Genomic DNA, 22,458 nt, shown 5'->3' on the forward strand with positions numbered 1-22,458 from the left:
AGAGAAAGAGAGACTCTAGGTAAACAACCCAGGGAGACAGATAAGGAGACAGTGCAAGCAAGTCCTGGAAGTGAGAAAGAGGGGAACAAATGTCCCCTGGAAAAACTGTGGTAGTGAAGTTTCCTGTCTCTCTCTGTATAAACACACACACACACACACATGGCTTGTTCCCAAACATTTGGGTTATAATCCCAAATAAATATTCATTGAACAGCCCTAAAAGAAGGAGATTATGTTGTGGTAGGACAGTAAGAGGCAGCTCTGTAAAACCTCGATTAACCAGAATGTCTTAGATGGGGCTGTCCTGGGAGCGCTTCTAACACTTGGCATCTGCTCCTTGCTCTCACCCACTCACCCATTTATTCTGTGGGCCGCAATCGGTCAGGTGAATATGGAGGCGAAAGGGAGGTCGCCGTCCTGTCCTCTGCGAGCTCATTATCTGGATACACCTAATTGCCAGGGCAAGCAGTGCCGATGTCAGCCTGGCAGCCCCAGGGTCAAAGAACCCAGGGCACTGTCCAGGAGCTGGCGGCGCTGATATTCGGGGCTTCATTGCTCCTTCCCTCCCATGGGGCAGCTGATTTAGCATAAAATAACCCGTAGGAGCGGTTGGCTTCAGCTAGGCGCGCCCTATACTGGTCCTCCTGTCTTGCTGGGCCAGGTCTGCAGGGACACCTACGAACCTACAGAGGTGCCCAGAAGAGGGATCTGGGCCTAGAGAGGGGAGGGCAGGCTAGAGGCCACACGGAGTGACAGTCGAACCCGTCTGTGCCCACATGGTCCACCACACCCTGGCTCTCCCCCACTTCTCTTCCTTTCCGTCTTCTCAGACGGCTAGGCTCATCGGTGTCGCGGGAGGTGGAGGAAGGGATGGCATCTAGGTTTTCAAAGACCAGAAACAAACGTCCCCTGACAATTTCATGTCATTTTTCTGGAGTCAAAGGAGGGGTAGAGTGGAGAAGTCAGACGCAGAGGGGCAAGGAGAGACCGCCCGATCCGGGGGCCTCTCGGACACATGGCAAGGTGGTTCTCGCCCGCCCGAGTGCGGACTCGGGGTGGGCAGGCGGACGCCCCCCAGCCCCGCAGCGCCGCGGGCCCGCATGACATCAGAGGCTGGGGAGCGCGCAGAGCGCAGGCGCCGGCGGAGGAGGGAGGCGGGAGGGGGCCGAATCGCGCGGCTCGGGAGACCGCTCCTCCGCCCCGCGCGCCGTCCCTGCGCCCCGCTCCGCCCGCGCCTGGCTGTCCGCGCCGCACCTCGGGCGTCCAGAGCGCGCGCCTCGCACCGCAGCGAGCGCCGCCCGCAGCAGCCCAGCCCAGCCCAGCCTTCCTCCTCCTCCGCCGCCGCCGCCGGACACGCAGCCGCAGGCCGGGGCAGGGACGCAGCTGGGGTGTCAGGGACGCGCGCAGCCAGCCCTTCCCCCTCCGGCTCCCGCACTGCCGGCCGCCTCCCCTCGCCCTCCTCCTCTCCCCTCCCTGCTCCTTCGCTTCTCCTCCTCCTCCTCTCCCGGCCCCGGCTGCCAGCACCATGTCCGCAGGGGGAGATTTTGGGAACCCACTGAGAAAATTCAAGTTGGTGTTCCTGGGGGAGCAGAGCGGTAAGTTCCTCGCTTATTCTCTTGGCTTGGCGCCGAGTCGACCCCCGCCGCTAGATCATCCACCCCATTGGGACCCACGGCCCCGGCTCGGAACGGCCCGTCCCTGCCCGGGTGGAGAGGAGGGATGGGGATGGGGATGTGGAGGTCGGGGCCGGCTCGGGCGGGGCCGGGAGGGGAGGGGCCTAGGGTAAGGACCGAGGAGGTGCTGGGGCCAGAGGTAGGGGTGAGGGTGGGATCTGGGGTGGGGGCCTAAGGGTGCGGGTGCAGGTGCGGCGCGGCGGGGAGGCGGGAGGGCGGCGGCTGGCTTGGCGGCGCCGGCCGAGGCGTGAGGGCGCCGGGCTCGCTGGCTCGCTCGCACTGCGGCACCGGCTGCGGGCGACCGCGCAGGTGGTGGGGCGCCGGCGGGGTCGGGGGGAGGACGGGCGCCCCTCTTCGGAGAACGAGGCGGGGCCGGCGTCTGGCCGCCCCCCACCCGGCTGCACTGGAGGGGTTCCCTGCGGACCCTGCCCCGAACCACGCGGAATTATGGGCACGTCGAGACCCTGGGGCAGACGGCCGCGAAGGGAAGACCTGCACCTGTCTCATCTGGAAAGAGCGAGTGCAGGCCTGGGGGAGCAGGGCGCCTACCTCCCCTGGCTCCCCTGTGCTCAGGCCGACCGAGCACAGAAGGTTCTAGACCCGCTGCCCTTCGCTGGCGTGTGTTAGCCTCTTTGGGGCTCAGGGATCTGGCCGATGACAGCAAGGGTTCCCCAATGCGAAGTAGATGTGGGGGGTGGTACAGGGGCGCTTCGCACCAAGAGACCGTGAAGCCTGGCGCTGGGCAGAGAAAGGACCAGGCGACACGCCCTGCCTGGCTTCCCAGCACCCCTCCCAAGAGCATTGGCGGCGGAATTCGTCCCACCCCCACCTCTCAGCTCACCGCCCTTCTTGGGGGAGGGGAGGTCACCGTGGCAGCCGGCCAGGGGCGGGGGGAGGGGGAGACAAATGGCTTCCCTGCCGCCCAGCAGCCTCCCCGGGGAAAGCATCTCTGAAACCCAGGTTGGTCCCAAGGTGGAAAGACCAGATTGAAGAGCATGGACCCCTCTGGCACCTGTAAGAAGGCGTGGTTCTCAGAGCATCCCTCCAGAGGCCTCTCACCTGGGGCTGCAGGGCGACAAACTGGGCCCTGACCAGCGTACTCGGGCAGAAGGTGGTTCTGGGGGGCAGGAGCCCCAGCTCTATCTCTACAGACTGGTCCAGTTCACCTGGGTTAGTGCCTGTCTGTACAAGGCGCCAAGACACAGGCAACCTTGGGAGGACCTGGTTGGGCTCAGGGGACAGTGCTCCTGTGGTGTGTGCACATGTGGAGTCACGTGGCAGTCTCCTGTCTGCTGCTACACATCAGCTGGGATGGATGGTTCAGAGAAGGGTGTCAGAAGGTGGTCAGGCCCTAACGTGAGGATGGGTCTTGGGGCCAGACTGAGCATTTCAGAACAAAATCAACTCAGCCAGGCCTATGTCCTGGACTCTGAGTTTCTGATCTTAATAGATTCCAGCTCCAGAGCTCACTCTTCCCCTGCCTGAGGGATTTCGGGGGTCTTCACATCCCAGTGCTAATCTTACCGGGCCTGGAGCCCTGGGAGAGGACTGTGCAGGGATCAGGCAGCCTGGGAGTTAATTCCTAGCTGTGCTGCCTTGAGCAGATTTCAAGGCCTCTCTGAGCCTTGGTTTCTGTCTCTGTGAAATGGTTGCTGAGGGCAGTTCCCTTCCTCCTTCACGTGTCCCCGGTGCTTCTGAAAGGGCCTGGATTCCGGTAGTTTCTCAGTAAACATTTTTTTATTTCGAGTCTGAACATGTTCCAGTGAAGGACCAGGGGCTTGATGAGGAGAATGTCTCTGGTGAGTTTCAGTGGAAACTCTGGGCTCCCTCAGAATTCCTGATGGGCTGAGCCCTGCAACCCCCTTTGCTCCTGAAGTCACAGAAATGAGAGCTTAAGGCCTCACAGGTGGAGCACCCACTGCCCTGGCATGTTTAGATGTGAAGTCTGAGCCCCAGGGATGGGGAGGGCTTGCCCAGAGTCCCCTTGTGAGTTGTTAACACTTCTGGGTCTGGAGCCCACATCTCCTGTTCCCAATCACTAACATGTCATTGGGAAATAAGATGACCTTGAATTGGGGAAGCCGAGAATTGGGGAGCCTTCCTGAGAGGGGTGAGGGTTGCCACTCTCTGGCCAGGCTGGTGGCTGGTTTGGGTGACCTGGGGGAATGCTGGGCTAGTTGGTTGGGGGCAGGGTTTGTGGGCTCTTAGAACATGGTCATTAGAGATGAAGGGCTCCGCCATCAGTGAGATTGGCTGTTGACCACTCTGGTCCCTTCTGGCAAGGAGCCCTAGGGCCCTGAAAAGCCTCCTCCCACCTGGATGTGTCATTAGTTTTTTACCTTGGATTTTACAGAGCTTTCGGGGTCCCTCGGTTAGGTAGGGGACATGTGCGTCCCTGAACCTGCTGGGCTGGGGGAATTGCCATCACCGCCGCTCCTTCTGTCTTGCCCACACACGGTTTTGCATGCGTTGGTCCTTTGTGCCACTGCAGCCTGTGCAGTGGAGGGAGCCCCTGCTGTCTGGCCCTCACCCCCAGTGTGACCTTGGAGGTCCCTCACCTTCTGTACACAGGGGACTTGAACCAGCTGAGCTTGACAGAGCATTCTAGGGCAGCATGGCCTTGCCTATGTGAGCTGAGTCCCCTGGAAAGGGGCCTGGGGAAGAGGCTGGGGGGATGTGGCCTTCTCCTATTTCTTCTGCCTGGCGTGGTGGTGGCATCTCCTTAGGCCAGTGGGTGAGGACAGCTGGATTCCAAAAAGGAGTACCCAGCCTGGAGCCCAGTGATGAGGAGGATGCCCTGGGTCAGATAATCCCAGGGGGGCATAAGGCCTTCAAGGATACCAGGGACCTGGTTTGAGTGGGAAGCCCTTGAGGAGCCAGTGAGAGAGCCCCCTCTTGGCAGCAGAGTGACTGCTGTCCTCTGGACCATGGAAAACAGGCTGGTTGACAGTGTCAGCCTGGCAGGGGGTGGGATTGTGGAGAGAGTGCTGTGGACCCAGAATGAAGAGTTTCCTTGCAGTAGGAAGGCTGTGCAATCCTGCTGGTGCTCACATGGCTCTCTCTGGGCCTGTTGGCCATGGCCTTGTGCTGATGGGGGGTGGAGGACAACACAGGGGGATAATGCACACCAGTCCCAACTGGGGCACTTGGTGGCATCCAGAGAAGATAGACATGAGCAGGTGTCTTAAGGAAGGAGAGTGGGCCTGCAGACACACGTCTTCCTCCTGAGTTCTGATGGCATTCTGTGGGGGTTCAGGCTTTTCTGGGCACATCTCAGTGTGTGTGCCGGGGAGGGGGGATGTGAGATGTGTCTGCTCTGCTCTGGCCTATTCTGATCTCCTTTCCCTGAGATTCCTTCAGCCAAAGCAGGAAGATTGATGGACACAAGTTCGGTCTGCTTTCCCAGGCTGAGGCCGGCGGGCCAGCTTCTCCCTCTGACTAGCCACCCCCTGTCCTGTCCCTGGTAGTTGTGCTGCTGGAGATGCCATCCACGTCGAGCACAATGTGACGTCCCTGGAGTTGTGCAACACAGTGACCCTACACGCAGCTGCCCTTTGGTCGCTTAGTCATTTGTTCAGTCATCCCTCTCTCCCTCCCCAACATCCCTCTCTCCCTTCCTCCTTCCATCATCCGTTCATTTATTTAATGAGATCTTTGAGTGTATCCCTGCCTCGTGGAGCTTATGGTCCACTGGGGAGTACAGACATTTGTGGATAGAATTACAGTAAAGGTCTGTGTGACCCGTGACAAGGGAGGAACAGCTGCTGTAGAAGCGCGCAGCAGGGCGTCCTACCCACCTCTGGGGGCAGGTGCCAGAGATGGCTTCTCAAGGCTTCCGAGGAGGAGATGCTTCTATATGCAACCGGCTGCTGCTCCTTCCTTGGGCTGAGTGTGGGGAGGAGGTCTTGCAAGGGGCCCACCCTCTCCAGGAGCTTTGTCTGTTCTTCTCCAGGCTGTGGAGAAAAAGGGTGTGGGGTGGGGAGCAGGAGGACAGGGTGACTCTCAGGTGTCTGGCTTGCTCCTGTGTGAAGGGGCTTTCCCCCTACTTCTGGCCCATTCCTCCAGGTTAAGGAGCATTCAGTGGCCCCCCACTGCCTGGAGGGCTCATCCTTCCCCACCCACGACCTAGCCCACCCTGACGTCTGCCCTCCCACCACCCACACTGCCTGTAACCACACAGGGAGCCCTTTGCTGTCCTGGCGGTTGTGCCTGAAGCCCATCCCGGAAGTTTCTCCTCCCTACCACCCACAGACCCCTCACTCTGCTGTCCCAGCCCACCTGGGCACTCACTGTGGCATAGCTTTGTTTTTTTCTGAGCATTTTTTAAAAACAATTAATCACATGCTGCCCCATGACCTCTCTGTTGTCTTATTTACTCAAGATTTTTAAATGTCTGTTAACTTTTTTAGGTACAAAAACCCTAACTGAATTTTAAGCCCCTTCAGGGTGGATTTCAGCACTTAACAGGACTGGATCTTAGTCATCTTATCCCCTCCCCGTTGGCAGGAGGTTTGTGCTCATTAGATATCTGGATTTGGAAATGATGAGATTATCTCTGCTATGTGATATTTGCTGATGGCCCATCAGTGGATTAAAAGTGGAGGGAGTCAAGGCAGCTTTGAAATAGGCTGCTTCATCCTGCCACCTGCTGCTTTCTCAGGGCAGAGGATTTTTACCAGCAATACTTAAAAAATCTTCCACGGAGGATTGGGTCATTTAGCCTTGGTCATGCCCAACTCACAGTTCATCTCAAAGAACCTGAATTTCTCAGGGCATCCCCATCCCCACCACCATCTCTGAGGAAATATGAGAAAGCAGCAAGGCCACTGGGGGGAAGGAAGGAACGCATCCGAATCCGAGGCTGCCAGGGCTCACTTGGAGATCTGGGGAAATCACCAAGCTGTTCTGTGCTCAGGCTGCTCGGTCTTCCTACTCTTCTTCCAGTTTTTCTCCCTTCCTCAGTGGCTGGAATGAGTGGGAGAACCTTGGATGTTCAGTCCGGACCCAGAACCTTTGCTTTATTTAAAGAATTGTGCATGAGGTGAGAGAGAGAGCCAGACAGACGGGGACACCAAGGTGAGAATTAACCTGTCCTTGGTATAAGAGAAGAGTGGCACCCTCAGTGCTGATGACAGATACATGAGCACTAACCAGAAGAGAAAAAAGAGAGTGTTAGACCGTGTCCTGGTTGTGCAGATGTAATTGTAATGACCATCTTTTGCATGATCTGATTATCATTATCATTTGCAGCCCCCAAATTATAATGAGTCCCATTAAAATATAACAAAATAACCTCATTGTCTTTTTGTTACTTGTGACATCCCTGAAGTGAGCCCATGAATATTTATCCTTATAGGTGTTGCTGTGACACTGCAGACTCGCCCAGGGCAAGCCTGAGGCTGGTACCATCTGTGTTCCATCCAGGCTCAGTGTCCCTGTCTCCCCACCGCGTGTCTTCCACTGTTGCTGAATGAATGAACCATTGAATGTGAGGGCTCTCTGGTCTCAATGGAAATAATTTAGAGAAATTGTTGGGCAGAACCGTTGAGGAAGGTGAGGAAAGGTTAGGTAGAACGGCAAAATTCATAACATTGGGTGGACTGCTGGAAAAACTGTGCTGGGTATGCTCTCAGCTGTCTGTCTGTCTGTCATCTCTTCCATTTCTCACCACAGAGAAGAGAAGATGGGGGAGGTTGCCAGGGAGAAGTACAAGAGACATCTGGAGATGGGGAGCTGTGGTTAGAGCCAAAAAGACAGGCTGCCCGGAAATGGGCTCCAGGCAGGGCCTGGGGACATAAGCCCTGAGGGGACTGAGATTGCAGGCCAGTCTCTGCTTCCTGGAACAGGAAAGGATGAAGCTTCATAACGCCTAACGACTCCTGAGAGAGGTTCTTTTGGTGTCTTGAGGCTTGAAATTTCCAATTCCCTTTATTCTTTCCATAACTTTTGCCCTAAATTAAATTACTTTTTTAGTAAATGTTCACTGCTGTGACTACTTTATCTTTTCAGTAAAGTGATTTATTTTTAGTAGAAAAGCATATTTATCCTGGTTTCTTGGTGACAAGGCCAGTGGGAGCCCAAGTGACTCAACCACGTGTCCCGGGCCAGGCGCCACTTGTTCCCAGGTGGTGACATACCCAAGGGACAGGCTGGGGTCCAGGAGAAAGCAGATGATACCTCGCTCCTGAGGGCAGAAGAGAGCCTTTAAAGCCAAGGTTACTTCCAGGAAGTGCATAAAAACACTGGCAACCTGGAGCCCCAGCAGGTGCCGTGGGCGGGGGACGGAGGAGGACTCCAGTTGTGTGCATTCGGTGGTGCAGACCACAGCTTTCTCCCAGGTCCTGGGCAGTCGGGTAACGGGCATGTTGCCTTAGTGGGGTTTCCCTGGAGAAAGAGGCTTCCAGTATTGGGGTAACCGGCTCACCCACTTTCCCTGGTGGCTGGAGACGAGGTAAGGGCAAGTCACGGAGGCTGAGGGAAATGGGGAACTGGTGGAGGATCCTCAGCTGGGGAGTGGCTCGGTCACATCCACACCTAGGAAGGATCTGTCATTCTAAGGGCTTGGAGAGGAGGATGGATGGGGAGGGGTCTAGAATGAGTCTGCCCTTCCTGGTGAAATGGAGCTGACCCCGCTGGATTCCTGTGGCCTTCCTCCAGGTAACTTCAGACGGTGTTTAGGAACACCGACTGTGCCGAGGCACCCCTCGGAGCGCTTTGTATCTTCCTAGCACCCTGTGATAGATGTAGGACTCTCCCCATCTTGCAGGTCAGGAGGCAGAGGCTCAGCAAGAGCTGGTCATGCCCAAGGACTCGCTGCTAGTGTGGCAGGATGGAATTCGAGCCCAGGTCACTATGAAAAACAGAGTAATCTGTTGGGCCTCGTGCCTCAAAGGCCAGTTCAGGCCAGGGAGTGGGGAGGAAGGGACAGAACACTGAGGCCTTCCAGATACAAGGTCTGCCATAAATGCCTCCTAGGGAATTAGGTGCCAGGCTCTTTGCTGAGGAGGAGTCAGCAGATCACAGGGTGGGGGTGGGCGGGAAGAGGCCTTTGATGCCCCTAGGCTGGGGCAAAGGAGCTGGGGCCCTGAGCAAGGAGGAGCACAGGGGGCTCTAGGCAGGAAGCAGGGTCTCTGTGTGGGAGTCTGATGGAGCTGGGAGTGCATAGCAGGCACTCCATTCTTACACAGAATGAACTGGTTATTCATGATGGTTTGAAGGGGTTGGTTGGTAAAGAGTATGCGAGCAGCTGAAGCCCTCCCAAGTCAGCCCTTTGCCCACTGCTACGGAGGAAAGATGCTCCCCAGGTTCTTGCTGAGAACTCATTACTAAGAAGGGAAGCACCAATCAAACTAAGTGGCTGGTTCCCACCTCCTCTGGGGTAACCCTTCCCCTGGCCTCATCCTCCAGGGCCCTGGAGACCATGACTGTCCTGGATCGGCCACCAGTCAGCTGTGTGGTTGGATAAGCCCCAGCCCATCTCTGGCTTTCTCAAAGTGTTCCTGGAGGCTACTGGACTGGGTGACTGCTTGGGCCAATGGAGCCCTGACTCTGGTTCTGTAATTCAGTGCCAGCTCAGAGCATGATGCCAAGCCAGTAGCAGTCCCAGCCTGGAGATGGCACTGCTGGCTGGAGGGGTTAGAGAGGCTGCAGGGATGAAGGCCTGGGATTAGGGCTCTGCCATCTGTGTCCCCCAGAACTGCCCCGGGTGGGCCCCAGTGCAGGGTCCTCTCCAGCCTGCTACCCCTTCCCATGGGAGGCATTCTTGGCCCCCTACCTGGACCCATCCCTCCTGGGTGTGCTTCCAGAGTGCTCTTGCTCATGTCTTCTGATGATCTGTTTGGCTCAGGTTGCCAGGCAACAGGGATGGTGCTGTCCTGCCCTTCTTGCTGGCAGGCGTTTATTCCACACAGAGAGGACCTATGATGAAGACAATAGAACAAGTGACAGCTCCTAGGTACTCCTACTCCAGGACACTTCCTTCTGTAGCCAGCTAGGTGGGTGGTAAGCAGGGAGGGCTGGGAAGAGGCCAGCACCTAAGGGGGTATACAGTGTCCCCACCAGACCAAGCTGGCTTATTGACCCGGCCCCAGCTGCTTCTCCAGCCCCATCACTTAATGCTCCGGAGTCCTGGGCTTCCACTCCAGCCCGGCTCCTCACTGTCTGGATGCTGTTGGGTTCTAACAGGACCACCGTGTGCTCGTCTTCCTTATCAGACAGTAGTGTAATCTCTACTTGTTGGGTTTCACGAAGATCAAATACATCAATACGTGGGACATGGTAAATGTTCATGTGATAGGTAATGTTGATCTTGACAGCAGCCCCCCCAACTTGTGGATGAATCGGGGAAGGAGAAGGGGTGTGAGGTTTTGGGAATCACTGGTGGATCATTTTATGTAGTGAGATGCAGAGTGTGCATCCTTGTGATCTGACAGAAAGAGCTGCGGATCCCATTTTGTAGATAAAGAAAGCGAGCCTCTGAGAGACGAAGGCCTCTCCACAGATTGCAGGACCCAGAGGGTTACCGCTGAGCTGGGAAGAGCACCCAGGTCTCTGACTCCCTGGCTGGCCTTTTGACAGCTGCCCATCCTGGCAGGAAGTGCGACAGACTCACCCTGCCCCCCTCTGCTCACGGGAGGAGCACCTCATCTTTACAGCCGTTACATCCCTGAGGAGTGCAGCCGGGTGGACTGCAGGGGCAGAGGCTTTGCAGTGTTGGGATTAGAACAGGACCTGGCCAGAGGTAAGCAGGTAATAAATCTCAGCCAGGATTAATGTGAATATTAAGCACACAACCAAGGCTGGAACAGGAACACTACCCAGGGGAGGTTTTGCACAGTGAGCAGGAATTCACCAGCAGATGATGGGGAGCATCATGAGTTTCTAGAAACTGGGTGTGGTTCAAGGTGGCTGGACTCTGGTGTGTGTGGGGGGGAGGGGCTTGCTTCCACTTGCAGGAGTCTGGGTCTTCCCTGCAGGCAATGGGGACCCACAGAGGGGTTTTGACCAAGGAGGGACATCCTGTGGGTTAGAAGACAAAGGTGGGATAAGGCCCAGTTGGAGGCGGGATGTCCGGGAGGCCTGAACCAGGCCAGGCTGGGAACATTCCGAGGATGGAGTTTAGAGGAGGGCTTGTGAGGGGTGTAGGCCTAAGCTTCCTCCAAGCTCTGAAGTTCAGCCCCATTGGGGTTGTGTATTTTCTTGATTCGTTTGCTGTAGAGTGAGGACTTGGGAACAGTGAAGTGTTTTCTCCTCTACAAGGCCACACCAGACTCAGGTATACCAAAATGGGCCACCTTGAGCTCCTCTGTCCTTCCTGCCTCCACGATGCCCTGGGTCCCCTGACTGCTTCTGTCCTGCCAGGAGGATGCTCCAGTACTGCTGGCAGCCTTCCAGACTCTTCTCCTCTGCCTCCTGCTCAGGGCAGGATGTAACACCCAGCGAGAAGTTGGTTATTAGGTGTGTGAGCTCCCCAGCCCTCTGGCCATTGGATGTCTGAGCTCCCTGTGGTCACTGGGTATATGAGCTCCCCAGCCCTCTGGTTACTAGGTCTGTGGGCTCCCTCTGCCCTGTGGTCATTGGGTGTGCATGCTCCCCCAGCCCCCTCTGGCTGTTGGGTGTGAGCTCCCTCTGCCCTGTGGTCATTGGGTGTGCATGCTCCCCCAGCCCCTTCTGGCTGTTGGGTGAGAGCTCCCTCTGCCCTCCTGTGCAGCCTCCTGTCACTCCCTCCCTTGCTGGGCTCCTCTTACAGCAGACACTTGACTCATTTGCTTTCTCTCGTGGATTCCCTTACTGTTCTCTGCTGGCTTCCAGCTCCCCAGCAAGCTCAGGGGTCCCTCAAGACTTGAGGGAGGGCAGCGTCGTGTAGCTGAGAGCCCCCTTCCCTGCTTTGGATACAGAAACCCAACCTTAAGCTGGACAAAAAGCAAAGGATGAGAGCCAGGGAGCCGGAGTGGAGGCAGGAGCTGCCATCCTGAACCCAGCCCTGGCCCGGAGAGGGCAGCCTGAAAAATCAGCTGGTGCAGTCCCCTGCCCATGGGCCACCTCATGGTCTATTCTCCAGGCCTGAAACCCTACCCTCCAAAGCCCTGGTGACCTCTGCTCCCTACCCTTCCTGTCTTCTGCCCAGAGAGTGCCCGTGGAGCACTCTCAGCACCACCTGGGTATGCCTTTGCCAGTGTGGCTGGTGGGTGGAGAACATCCTAATTATCCATCATCAGTGGTCACAGCACATTTCCTTCCCAGTCCCAGGTTAATTGTCTGTGAGGTCAGGATGGGTAAGGAGACCTATCCCCTTTACTGGCCCAGAGAAGAACTGGTCTGGAAGCTGGCCACAGGCAGCTCAGTTCAGCTTTGACACGTTTGAACCCTTTCTGATTCCCCCCACACCTGGGGCAGAGGCGAGACCAGGAGACCCATCCCTGGTTCAGGACTGGAGAGCTGCGACTGTGGCCTCCGCACCAAAGACTGGTACCTCTGGGGGTGGTGTGCTGATTCTGAGAGAGGTAGAGAAAATGTTCTGTTCTGACCCTGTTGATGAGCAGGGAGTAAACAGCACACAGACTAGAGAGAGTAAATTGAAGCATTTAGAACAAATGTTTCTTGTTTATTTCCCTGTCCAGTGAAGGGAGAGGGCTAGGAGAGAAGAACAGGGGGGAAGAGAGAGCCATGGAAGTACTGAGATGGAGGGGGAGGCACTCCCACCTGACACAGACAGACCCAGATGCCGCAGATACTCGGCTTGTTGGCTGTGCCCTGGGGCCTCAGAAAAGCTGGGGTGGGTTACAGCTCTAGGCAGTGGCGCTGTCCAGCCCAGGGTTCTGACCAAATAGCCTTAAAGGCCGGAGGTTCCCATGGAGCCATTGATGCATACCAGGGCACAGGAGTGATGGAACCAGTTCTGTGTTTGTGTGGAGGACGAGGTGAGAGCAGGGCTGCTGTAAGTGAAGGCTGATGACCTGCAGCCAGCAGATCAGGAGGACAGGGGAGAAGGGCTCTCCCTTTGTCCTGGGGGTTGAGGGAGGACATTCGTCAGCTCCCTGCCCCAGTGCTGCCAACGCCTGGCTTTGTCTCTCCCTTCTCAAGGCCGGCTGGCTCTGCCCCACCGAGACCCTGCAGTTCCCAGCTGGGGGCTGCGAGTAGGGTCGAGCCTTGGGGCCAGGAGATCTTTGTTTAGTTCTGCTTTTCTCTGGGTAAAGAGCACCTCCAAGAAGGATTTCTTTTTGGGGAGGAAAAAAGCCATTCCCAAATTAGCCGCTTATTTTTAGGATATTAACAGATCCTACTTGTAGCACCAGGATGTGGAAATTCTCCCCCTGATTCTAATTTGTTAAGTCCCCCTTTCCTCCTCCACACCCAGCCAAGACACTGCAGGCTGCTACCCAGATTAGAATGTGAAATGCAGGCCTGAAAAGGTGCCCAGCTAGCCCACGCACCCTGGTTCTCTCCCACCTGCATCAGGAGAGGGCAGAACCCCAGATGCTGGGCCAGAAGAACTCAGCTCCTCTCCTGCCTCCAGCATGTAGCAAGCGGGCCACTCTAAGCCAGGTTCTGGTCTGGACAGCAGTGTTGGCTTGTCCGTCCACCTCGGCTTGGGGGAGGGCTGGATGTGATGTGGGGGAACTGGGCAGGGCAGCGTGCAAATGCATGGTGGTGGCTTCAGTCTTAAGGCAGAGAGACCTGTGAGGTTCTGTTGCAGGTGACCAGCCACTTCACCACTGTAGGAGGGGAGGCGGAGGTGGTGTGAAGAGTAGAGGCAGCATCTCTCAGGAACCTGTGGGTGTGAGATGGTGTGGGAGACATGACCTAAGCTGACCCTGAATGAGTCACACCCTTGCATGGTCCCCTCCCCTTGAGTGCAGATGGAACTGAGACTAGCTTCTAGCCAATAGAGTGATGGAGTGTCACTCGCATGATTGTTTCTTTGGAAGACTCCTCTTGCTGGGAAAAGTGAGCTGCCATGCTGTCAGAGGGTCTGGGAGGGAGTCATGTGGCAAGGAACTGTGGGTGGCCTCTAGGAAATAAGAGCAGCCCCTGGCCAGCAGCCCCCAAAAGAATGGGGACCTCAATCCTCCAGCCACAAGGAACTGAGTTCTGTCAACAACCACAGGAGCTTGAAAGAGGGCCTTGAGCTCCGGAAAGAATTGTGGCCCAGCTGATACCATGATTGCAGCCTTGTGAAACTCTGCCCAGACGCCTGCCCCATGTAAACTGTGAGATAGTCAGTGTATGTTGTTTTGTTTTGGTTTGTTTTTTTTGTGAGGAAGATTAGCCCTGAGCTAACATCTGTTGCCAATCCTCCTCTTTTTGCTGAGGAAGATTGGCCCTGGGCTAACATCCATGCCCATCTTCCTCTGTTTTATATGGGACGCCGCCACAGCATGGTTTGACAAGCGGTGTATTGGTGCACGCCCAGGATCCGAACCTGCGAACCCTGGGCCACCGAAGCAGAGTGCGTGCACTTAACCACTACGCCACCAGACCAGGCCCCAGTGTATGTTGTTTTAAGCCACTAAGTTTGTGGTGATTGTTACACAGCAACAGATAACTAATATAGATGGGGTGAAGATTTCCAAGGGAGGAGACGCCTTAGAGGTGCCCTCATTTTGCAGACAAGGAGTTGGAGTGGCCAGGAGGGGCTGTGACCGGCCCCAGGTTAAGCAGCTGGCTAGGGCCACCCAAAGCAGGTATGAGGGAGGCTCCTGAGAGCTGGCCCTTGGTTCTTGCTCTGCTACTGCTCTCGTTTCATGTGGCCTTGAGCAAACCCTCTGCCTCTTGGGCCTCCGATTTTTCCTGTCATATGCAGAGCTGGATCAGACATTGTCTAGCTACCTTCTTGCTATGACTTGGTATTTTGAGGCCGCTCTGATCTCTGATCCTTCTAGAAGCCAGGCTTCTGCGCCTTAGTGTGGTTTACTTCCTGCTGCTCCTTGGTACCTCCTATGTTGCATTTTCCAGTGGGGCTTCAAGAGGCAGGATATTCCTCATATGTTCAGACAAACCTTTGAGGTGGAGCTCTCTGCTGTGCACCAGGAGAAATACTGTCTGGCTGTGACCTGGGTGCTGTGTGATCCTGGGCAAGTGACCCCTCTTCTCTGACCTCACAGCTCAGCTCAGTGAGGGGCTTGGACAAGATTAACCCTAGAGTCCTTGATGGCTCACACCGCCTGTGGTGCAGCTTTCAAGAGGGCTTCTAGGGACCCGGGGATGGGGACAGGGTGAGGCCGGCTGCCATCTCCCTGTCCTGGTTCCCAGGCTTCCAAGTCCAGGGGGCAGATGTGGACATTGACCCAGTTATCCTTGCTTCCTCTCCCGGGCCTGGCCCTCTAGCCACCCCAATGCCCGACTAGCAGTCGTCCCTGGTCCACAAGGGCTGGAGACCCAGTGCGCCTCCCTGCCTGCCGGGTGGTCCTATGCCTGCTCCCAGGCCCAAGGTCCTGGAGATCTAGAGTTCCTTTCCTACCCCAGAAACAACAATCCTCATCTCTAAACTGTACCTGGAAGGCCATCCCTCCTCCCCGAGTGAATCCTGAGCAGGTGACCTTGAGTCTGTCCTGAGGGCAGGAGAGGGCTCCCTTCTGTTAACTGAATGGGGAGATCCGCGCGTCCACTCTTCCTCACCAGCTGGCTCTGGAGTGCAGGGGCTGGGTTTGTGCCCTGTTCCTCCCTGTCAAAGCAGCAAGGTGAACAGCAGCGAGCAGACTGTGTGAGGGTGTACGCAAGGACAGGAAGAGAAGCTGGGGCCCGCAAAGTACCGAGAACAGCTCCTGATGCTCACAGGCCTCCGAGTCAGCACCCAGAGCTGTTCAGCCCAGGGTTCCTCTGAGGGCGGTGGGCATCTGGGAAGATGCCCTGCCTACACTAGCTTGCGATCTCCCTGAGCAAGCTTGGTCTCATGGCCAAGCCATAGCTGTGCCCCTATGGATGGGGGCTGTGGGTCCATTGTCACGAGGCCCTCTGCTGACAACCCGGGAAGCACAAGGCGTGCCTCTCAACGCTCTCTCCACCCATGCTCACTGCCCTACTCTTCTCTCCCTGTTAGTGAGGCTTTTTTTTTTTTATTGATGTTTTAATAGTTTATAACATTGTGAAATTTTGGGTTGTACATTTTTGTTTGTCCATCACCATATATATGTCTCCCTTCACCCCTTGTGCCCACCCCCATTGCCCCTGGTAACCACAATACAGTTTTCTCTGTGCATGTGTTGGTTTATATTCCACATATGAGTGAGATCATACAGTGTTTGTCTTTCTCTTTCTGGCTTATTTCACTTAACATAATACCCTCCAGGCCCATCCATGTTGTTGCAAGTGGGACGATTTTGTGGTGTTAGTGAGGCTTTTAACGTCAACACCACCAGCAGTTCGCCTTGGGAAGAACAGATAAACATGAGCACGTATATTACTTTGCCAAACACCATGCTGTAGATGGGCCAAGAGTTCCTATCAGTAAAATAAACTACCAAATTGCATTAACACCAGCCTTGTCAAAAGATCAGCTGCTGATGGGAATTCAGCATGTGCTTCCCTCTTCTTCCAAACATACTTATCCTTACTATGAATGAATTCTGCATAGCACCCAGGCAGCTACTCAGACACATGGATGTGCTCGGCCTGTGTAAGGTCTGGCTAGAGTTGAACTGAGCCCAACTGAAATGGAGTGCATTCTGCCTACCCTGGTCTGACCATGCCGGAGGGCAACTTGGTGTGCCGGGGGGGGGGGGGGGGGGGGGTTCCTGTTCTGAGTTGAGGGTGGAGGGCTGCTAGCACTCACAGCTAGCAGGTAGTGGTGCTGGTGCTGCTATTGGGACCTGGAGGGGAGACCCTGCATGTTTTCGAAGCTGACAAGAGTGTTTGAGATGACTCAGTGAGGCAGAGAGGGTGCAGACAGTAGGTAGACTGGCTGTGGTTGGGAGGAGCTCTGCAGCCCACAGGCTGTGTGGTTAGATCTCAGGCAATTGTCCTTGACAAGGTTCTCAGTTTCACAGCTAAGACGCCAGGGGGACTAGAGAGTTCCCACACACATCAGGGCTTCTGGCACCTGCAGGATTTAGCATGTGTGTGTGTGTCTGTCTGTGTGTTTGCATGCATCTCAGTGCACATGCACACGTGGTGGTTACACACAGACTCTGCCCACTGAGCTGATCTCTCCAGGCTTGCTGTGTCTCCTGGCCTGTGGTTAGAAAGGCTCGCCACAGTTCCCCGGTGCCCAGCTAGATCCCGGTTTTCTGGGAAGACTAAGTTGATACCAAGTACAGTTATATTCTATTTCCTTACGAAAATTTCACGTTGACCAGAATATTTAATGCATCAGAACAAGCCATTTCCTAAATGTGCCGGAATCTGAGAGACATGGATTATTATGCTCGTGTGTGCATAATTTAAAAAATCGTTTTTTGTTTTTTTCCTTGAACTTTTTATTTTGACATAATTTTAGGCCGTTAAAAAAGTTGCAAGAATATGCATATGCTTTTCTCCCAGAATGTTAACTTTTTACTGCTCTTGTAGAATTCATAATGCTTCTGTGAGGTAGGCGTTTCTTTTTTGTTTTATTTTATTTTTTTTATTTTATTGCAGTAGAGGTAGGCATTTCTGCCCCCATTGTACACGTGAGGAAACTGGGCCTCAGAAAGGATAGTAACTAACCCAGGATCACACAGCAAATAAGTGACAGAGCCAGGATTAAAATCCAGGTCTGTCTGACTTCACAGTACGTGTACTGACTTTGAGTGACGTAAGCATGAGGTGCGGGTGTCCTGTTCCGTATGTCCGCTAGCGATAAATTGTCTCAGCATTTGATTGCTTTATTTCATCTTCATTTTTGAAAGATTTTTGCTGGGTATAGAATTCTATGTTGACAATATTTTTCTTTTCGGATTTCAAAGATGACGCTTCATTTTCTTCTGCTTTGCGTGGTTTCTGACAAGGTAACAAAGATTTTTTTTGTCTGTTTTCTTAGGTCTGTGATCCAATATATTGTTGTTATTTTTGTCTAACAGTCAATTATCTTTTAACGAGATTTCAATAATATGAAAGAAATCTTACATATTTACCCATGTAGTGACCAGTCCCCATGATCATCCTGCCTTTGTGGAGACCCACATTTCCATCTGGTGTCACTTCACTTTTTCCTGGAGGATTTCTTTTCACATTTCTCCTTGTGAGGGGCTGCTGGGGAGGAATTCTGTCAGCTTTTGAATATTTTAAAAAGTCTTTATTTCATCTTTGTTTTTGAAAGATGTTAAATGGTATATATCTAACTAGAGTATATAGAATTCTAGGTTAATAGGTTTTTTGTTTCACTACTTTACAAATATTGCTCATTGTCTACTTGCTTACATTGTTTCTGAAGAGAAATTGCTGTCTTTGTCTTTACTTCTCTATACATAATGTGCCTTTTTCCCTGGCTACTTTTCTAATTTTCTCTTTATCACTGATTCTCTTCAATTTGATTATGCAGTGCCTTGATGTGGTTTCTTTTATGTTTTCTTTGCTTGGGGTTCTGGATCTGTAGGTTTATAGTTTTCCTCAAATTTGGAATATTTTCAGTAATTATTTCTTCAGATATTTTTTTCTGTCACCACTGCACCCTCAACCCTTCAAGGACTGCAGTTACACATATGTTAGTCCACTTGATGTTATCCCACAGCTCACTGGTGTTGTAATCATTTATTTTTATTCTTTTTTTCTCTGTGTTTCATTTTAGATAGCTCTATGTCTTCAGGTTCATTGATCTTTTATTCTGCAGTTAATCTGGGATTAATCTGTTTTTAATTCCATCCAGTGTATTTTCCATCTTACACATTATAGTTTTCACCTCTAGAAGTTTGATTTGTGTCTTTTTTAATATCTTCCACATCTCTATTTAACTTTTTTAACTTATGAAATGCAATTATAATAACTGTTTTTTAGTATCTTTGCTAATTTTAACATATGTGTGTCAGTTTTGGGTTAGTTTTGATTGATTGGTTTTTTTCTCCTTATTAGGGGTCTATTTTATTGCTTCTTTGCATGCCTGGTAATTTTTTATTGGATACTAGACATTGTGAATTTTGCCTTGTTGAGTATTGAATAGTTTTTGTATTCCTATACATATTCTTAAGATTCGTTAGCTGGGACTGGAGTGGTGCTCAGTCTGGGGCTAATTATTGCCCACCACTGAGGCACAGCCCTTCTCAGTTCTCTTACCAATGTCTCATGAATGATGAGGCTTCCCACTCTGCCTGGTAGGAACAGGCACTATCCCCAGGCCTGTGTGGATGCCAGGTACTGTTTCCTTTAATCCATTTGAGTGGTTCTTTCCCCAGTCTTGAGGAGTTTCCCTAGACATGTTTGCTGATCAATCCTCAGCTGAAGACTTGAGAGAGCCCCTTTGCAGACCTCTAGGGTTCTCTCTCTCTGCATCTCCCTTCTCTCTGGTACTCTGTCTTGTGAACTCTAGCTGCCTTGTTTTCTCTGGACTCTTGGCTCTATCTCCTTAACTCAGGGAGTCCACCAGGTTCCGCCTGGCTACCCCCTCCCTGTGCTGTGGCCTGAAATTTTCTCAAGGCAACAATTTCGGAGCAGTTATGGGGCTCACCTCATTTGTTTCATGTCTCTCAGGGTTTACTGTCCTTCACTGCCTGATGTGCAGTGTCTTGAAAATCACTGTTTCTTATATTTTGCCTGTCTTTTGGTTGTTTCAAGTCAGAGGATAAATCTGGTCCCTGTTACTCCATCTTGACCAGAAGCTGAACTTTTGGGCCCTAGGTTTTTCATTTAATTGTTTGTTTGTAGGGGACACTGGTCTGGGCCCATGACTATGAACATTGACTCGGGCAGGGAGTGGTGTCTGGGCTGGTTAGCATCCTTGATCATCATCAGTGATGTTCATCCAATTGATTATATAAACATGTAAATTTGCCCTTTAACTGGCCACACAGTTTTTTACACTCCAGACTCTTTTCAAGACCTTCCTGCTATCCAACTCTTATAAAAACCTCAGTATTAGCAACTAGCTAATGGTTTTATCTCATAAATACTGTGAGTCTATAGTTGGTCATGTTCCCTTTTTTTTTGCTTTGACTGCCAGGGAGCTCAGGCAGTTTCTTAGTCTGGCTTCAATGACTGGGAAGATGTTATAAGATATATTTCTGTAAACAAACTTTTTGCTCCAGCTTTCTCTTTTTAGCTTACTTATCCTTTGCTTTATACATCTCTCAGAATTCTTAGTTGCCAACACGAGAAATCTACTCCTGCTATCCAGCTGATTTGAGCAGATGATGAATGCATTAGAGCAATGATTAAAGCAATGATTGAGGAGTTGGGAGTCTCTAGAGGGTCAGAGAACTAGGCTGGGACCAGCAACCTGAGTCACAGCAGGACTGGTCCAGGGGGAGACATAGTTCCTCTGCCGGGTACTGACAAGAGCTGATGCAGAAATCTACATCGTGGCTGCCTCTGTATGCAGAACCCAGAGGGATCCCACACCTCGCTAGATCCACGTTGGTCATTTCTCATGTGAACATGGAGTCTCATGTGAGCATCCGACGGGAGAAGCCTAGGTCGTATGCCTACAACATAGCTGCAAGAGAGGCTCCTATACTGGGGAGGATGGCTTTGGTCCTCCCCAAATGTAGTAGGGATATTCAGAGGGATCAGGAGGATATTCAGTGTTATTATTGATAGGTGGCTACTATATCCTGATATTATTTTAAATACTTATATTTTCAAAATTCACCAATAATCCTTTTTGGGGAAAAAAAAGGAGGGGGCTAACCCAGTCTATCAGATAAGTGCAAACAATCCTTGTACCCAGCATCACATGCCAGACAGCACAGCCTCTCCCTCCACGCCAGTGCACCCTCCCTGGCCTCAGTGCCCCTCAGCCCTCCCACCAGAGCACAGCCCCTTCTTGAGCTCTCAGGGCTCCAGGCTGAGTAGGGGTGGGAATGGGGATGGAATGAAATGTTTGAAGGTTAGTGAGGCCCAGGGGTCAGAGGGACTCCACCCACAGCAGGAAAGGAGCCCCTCTCTTGCTGCTTTCATCCAGCTATATTTCAGTCTTGGTGAGCACTTGTTACTAGCCTCAAAGTGGAAGTAGGCCTTAAAGACCGGTAGGCGGACCCCATTGGAGTAATGACCTCTTAGCCTAGTGAGTGGCAGAGCTGAGATGTGTGTTGGTGGGGGGACAAGGGAGTGGATGACACCCCACAGCCCCTGACTCAGGTCAGGCTTTCCTGGGGTCACTGGGCTTGGACAAAGGAGATGGGGGCGGGTGGAGGACAATGGGGAAGTGGGAGGGTCAGGAATAGATCAGGCTCCCAGCAGGAGCAGGAGAAAGGGCCTGGGCCAGACCAGCCCCCACCACTGTCCTGCCAACCCCTCCTCCAGCTCCTTCCTCCCCTCCTCTCTCCTCTATTCTGTCTTCCCTGGGTCCCTCGGTGAGGCCCAGGTGGCTGAGCATCCTTTGGCAGAGGGAATTAACACACTTAATTAAAGTGTCCATTGAAGAGCTTTGCATATTTCTTAATTACCACCTGAGTCTTCAGGGAGATGGTTTGAAATGGGATTTTTCACGTGTTTCCTCATTTAGCCTACGGTGAGCCACCGGCCCTGCAGGGCTCAGGTGGGAGCTGGCACAGCACTGGTCTGGAGCTGCCTGTCTGAGCACAAGGTGGCAGGGTGGGGTGTGGAGCGGGGAGCCCTGTCCCCAGCCCCCCAGGCTTGTCCACTTTGCAGGAAGGATGGAGCTGGATTTTCGGTTTTGTGAAAACAGAACAAAAGGAAACAAGGATCAGACAGACATTTCTGGTGTCTCTACCTGTTCCTCTCACCACCACAGGGCCCAGGGGCTGTGCACCAGTAAGGCCAGTGGTCAGGCCAGCAATGGGAGACTTTGTGAGCAGGGGGTGCAGGGGAATGGTGGAGGCCTCTCTCCGGGCCTCTCCTGAGCCGGGACATTGGACCAGGGTGGCCTGGCCTCCTTTCCAGCTGCAGGGCAAGGACTGAGCCCCTTGGCAGGCAGGCCCTCCTAGCACGCACACAGCGTTTCCCATATGTGTTCTGGAAACTGAGCTGATGGGATATCTGAGTCAGCTGAGCCCATCCTGGGACTGGGTTGCTCGCCTGAGCCTTGGGGAAGCAGGTTTGCCTTTCCAGCCCTGAGGGCCACCTTCTGACAGCTGAGGACATTCTGACTTGGGCCTGGCTGATGGGGGGCTATGGGCCAAGGATACAGACCCTTTCCCTGGCATGGGGACTGCTCTCCTAAACACACTAGCATCTAAGAGGGCAGCCTAGAATGGCAGTGAGTTCCCCCAGGTCTTTCCTGCCTCCTGCTCTGGGCCCAGCTCTGTGTCCCAAGGACCAGGCGGGACCCCACTGTCTGTCCAGCAGTGCCCAGGAGCTGGTGTGGGCGGTAAATGCGAATATGTGGCCCAGAGCAGATTGTGGGCCAAGGTTCTGACTTGGCTTGGCAAGGGGGCTACCCCATGGATGGTACACACTCTGCCAGTCTTGGCAGACCCTCCACAAAGTCTCCACCTAATTTGTTGTGTTCTGCCTCACGTTCTGCCCCACTTCTGGCCCTCATGGCAATCTCCATCCCCACCCACATTCGCTGTGGAGATGACAGGGTAGAGAGGGGTTCTTCATGGAGGGAGACAGTGTCAGAGTGGGTGTCAGGGGCCTCACAGCCCACTCAGCTGTCAGCCTGGGGACAAGCCAAGCTCAGGAGCCCTCATAGACACTGACCCCAAAGCCCTGGGAGGGTTTGGCTTCACATGGCATCCGCGGAGAAATGCGGGTG

General features: G+C 53.5%; 1 protein-coding gene across 3 annotated transcripts in view; it reads left to right on the plus strand.

Moving 5' to 3' along the window:
- The first annotated feature begins 1,227 nt into the window (after nt 1–1,227).
- Nucleotides 1,228–22,458, plus strand: part of RAB6B (RAB6B, member RAS oncogene family) — a 57,706-nt gene continuing 36,475 nt past the window's right edge. For 2 of the 3 annotated variants that reach the window (XM_087430554.1, XM_087430555.1), the window contains exon 1: nt 1,228–1,595. Coding sequence is in view for 1 of the 3 variants with exons in the window: in XM_004419355.3 (XP_004419412.1) it covers nt 1,526–1,595 (70 nt within the window). In the remaining 2 variants the exon portion in view is untranslated. The remainder of the gene's footprint in view (nt 1,596–22,458) is intronic. The other variant, XM_004419355.3, reaches the window with a different exon arrangement.

This window comes from Ceratotherium simum, chromosome 5, assembly GCF_057802395.1.
Source record: "Ceratotherium simum simum isolate JZ-2026a chromosome 5, ASM5780239v1, whole genome shotgun sequence".
NCBI classification, from domain to species: Eukaryota; Metazoa; Chordata; class Mammalia; order Perissodactyla; family Rhinocerotidae; genus Ceratotherium; species Ceratotherium simum.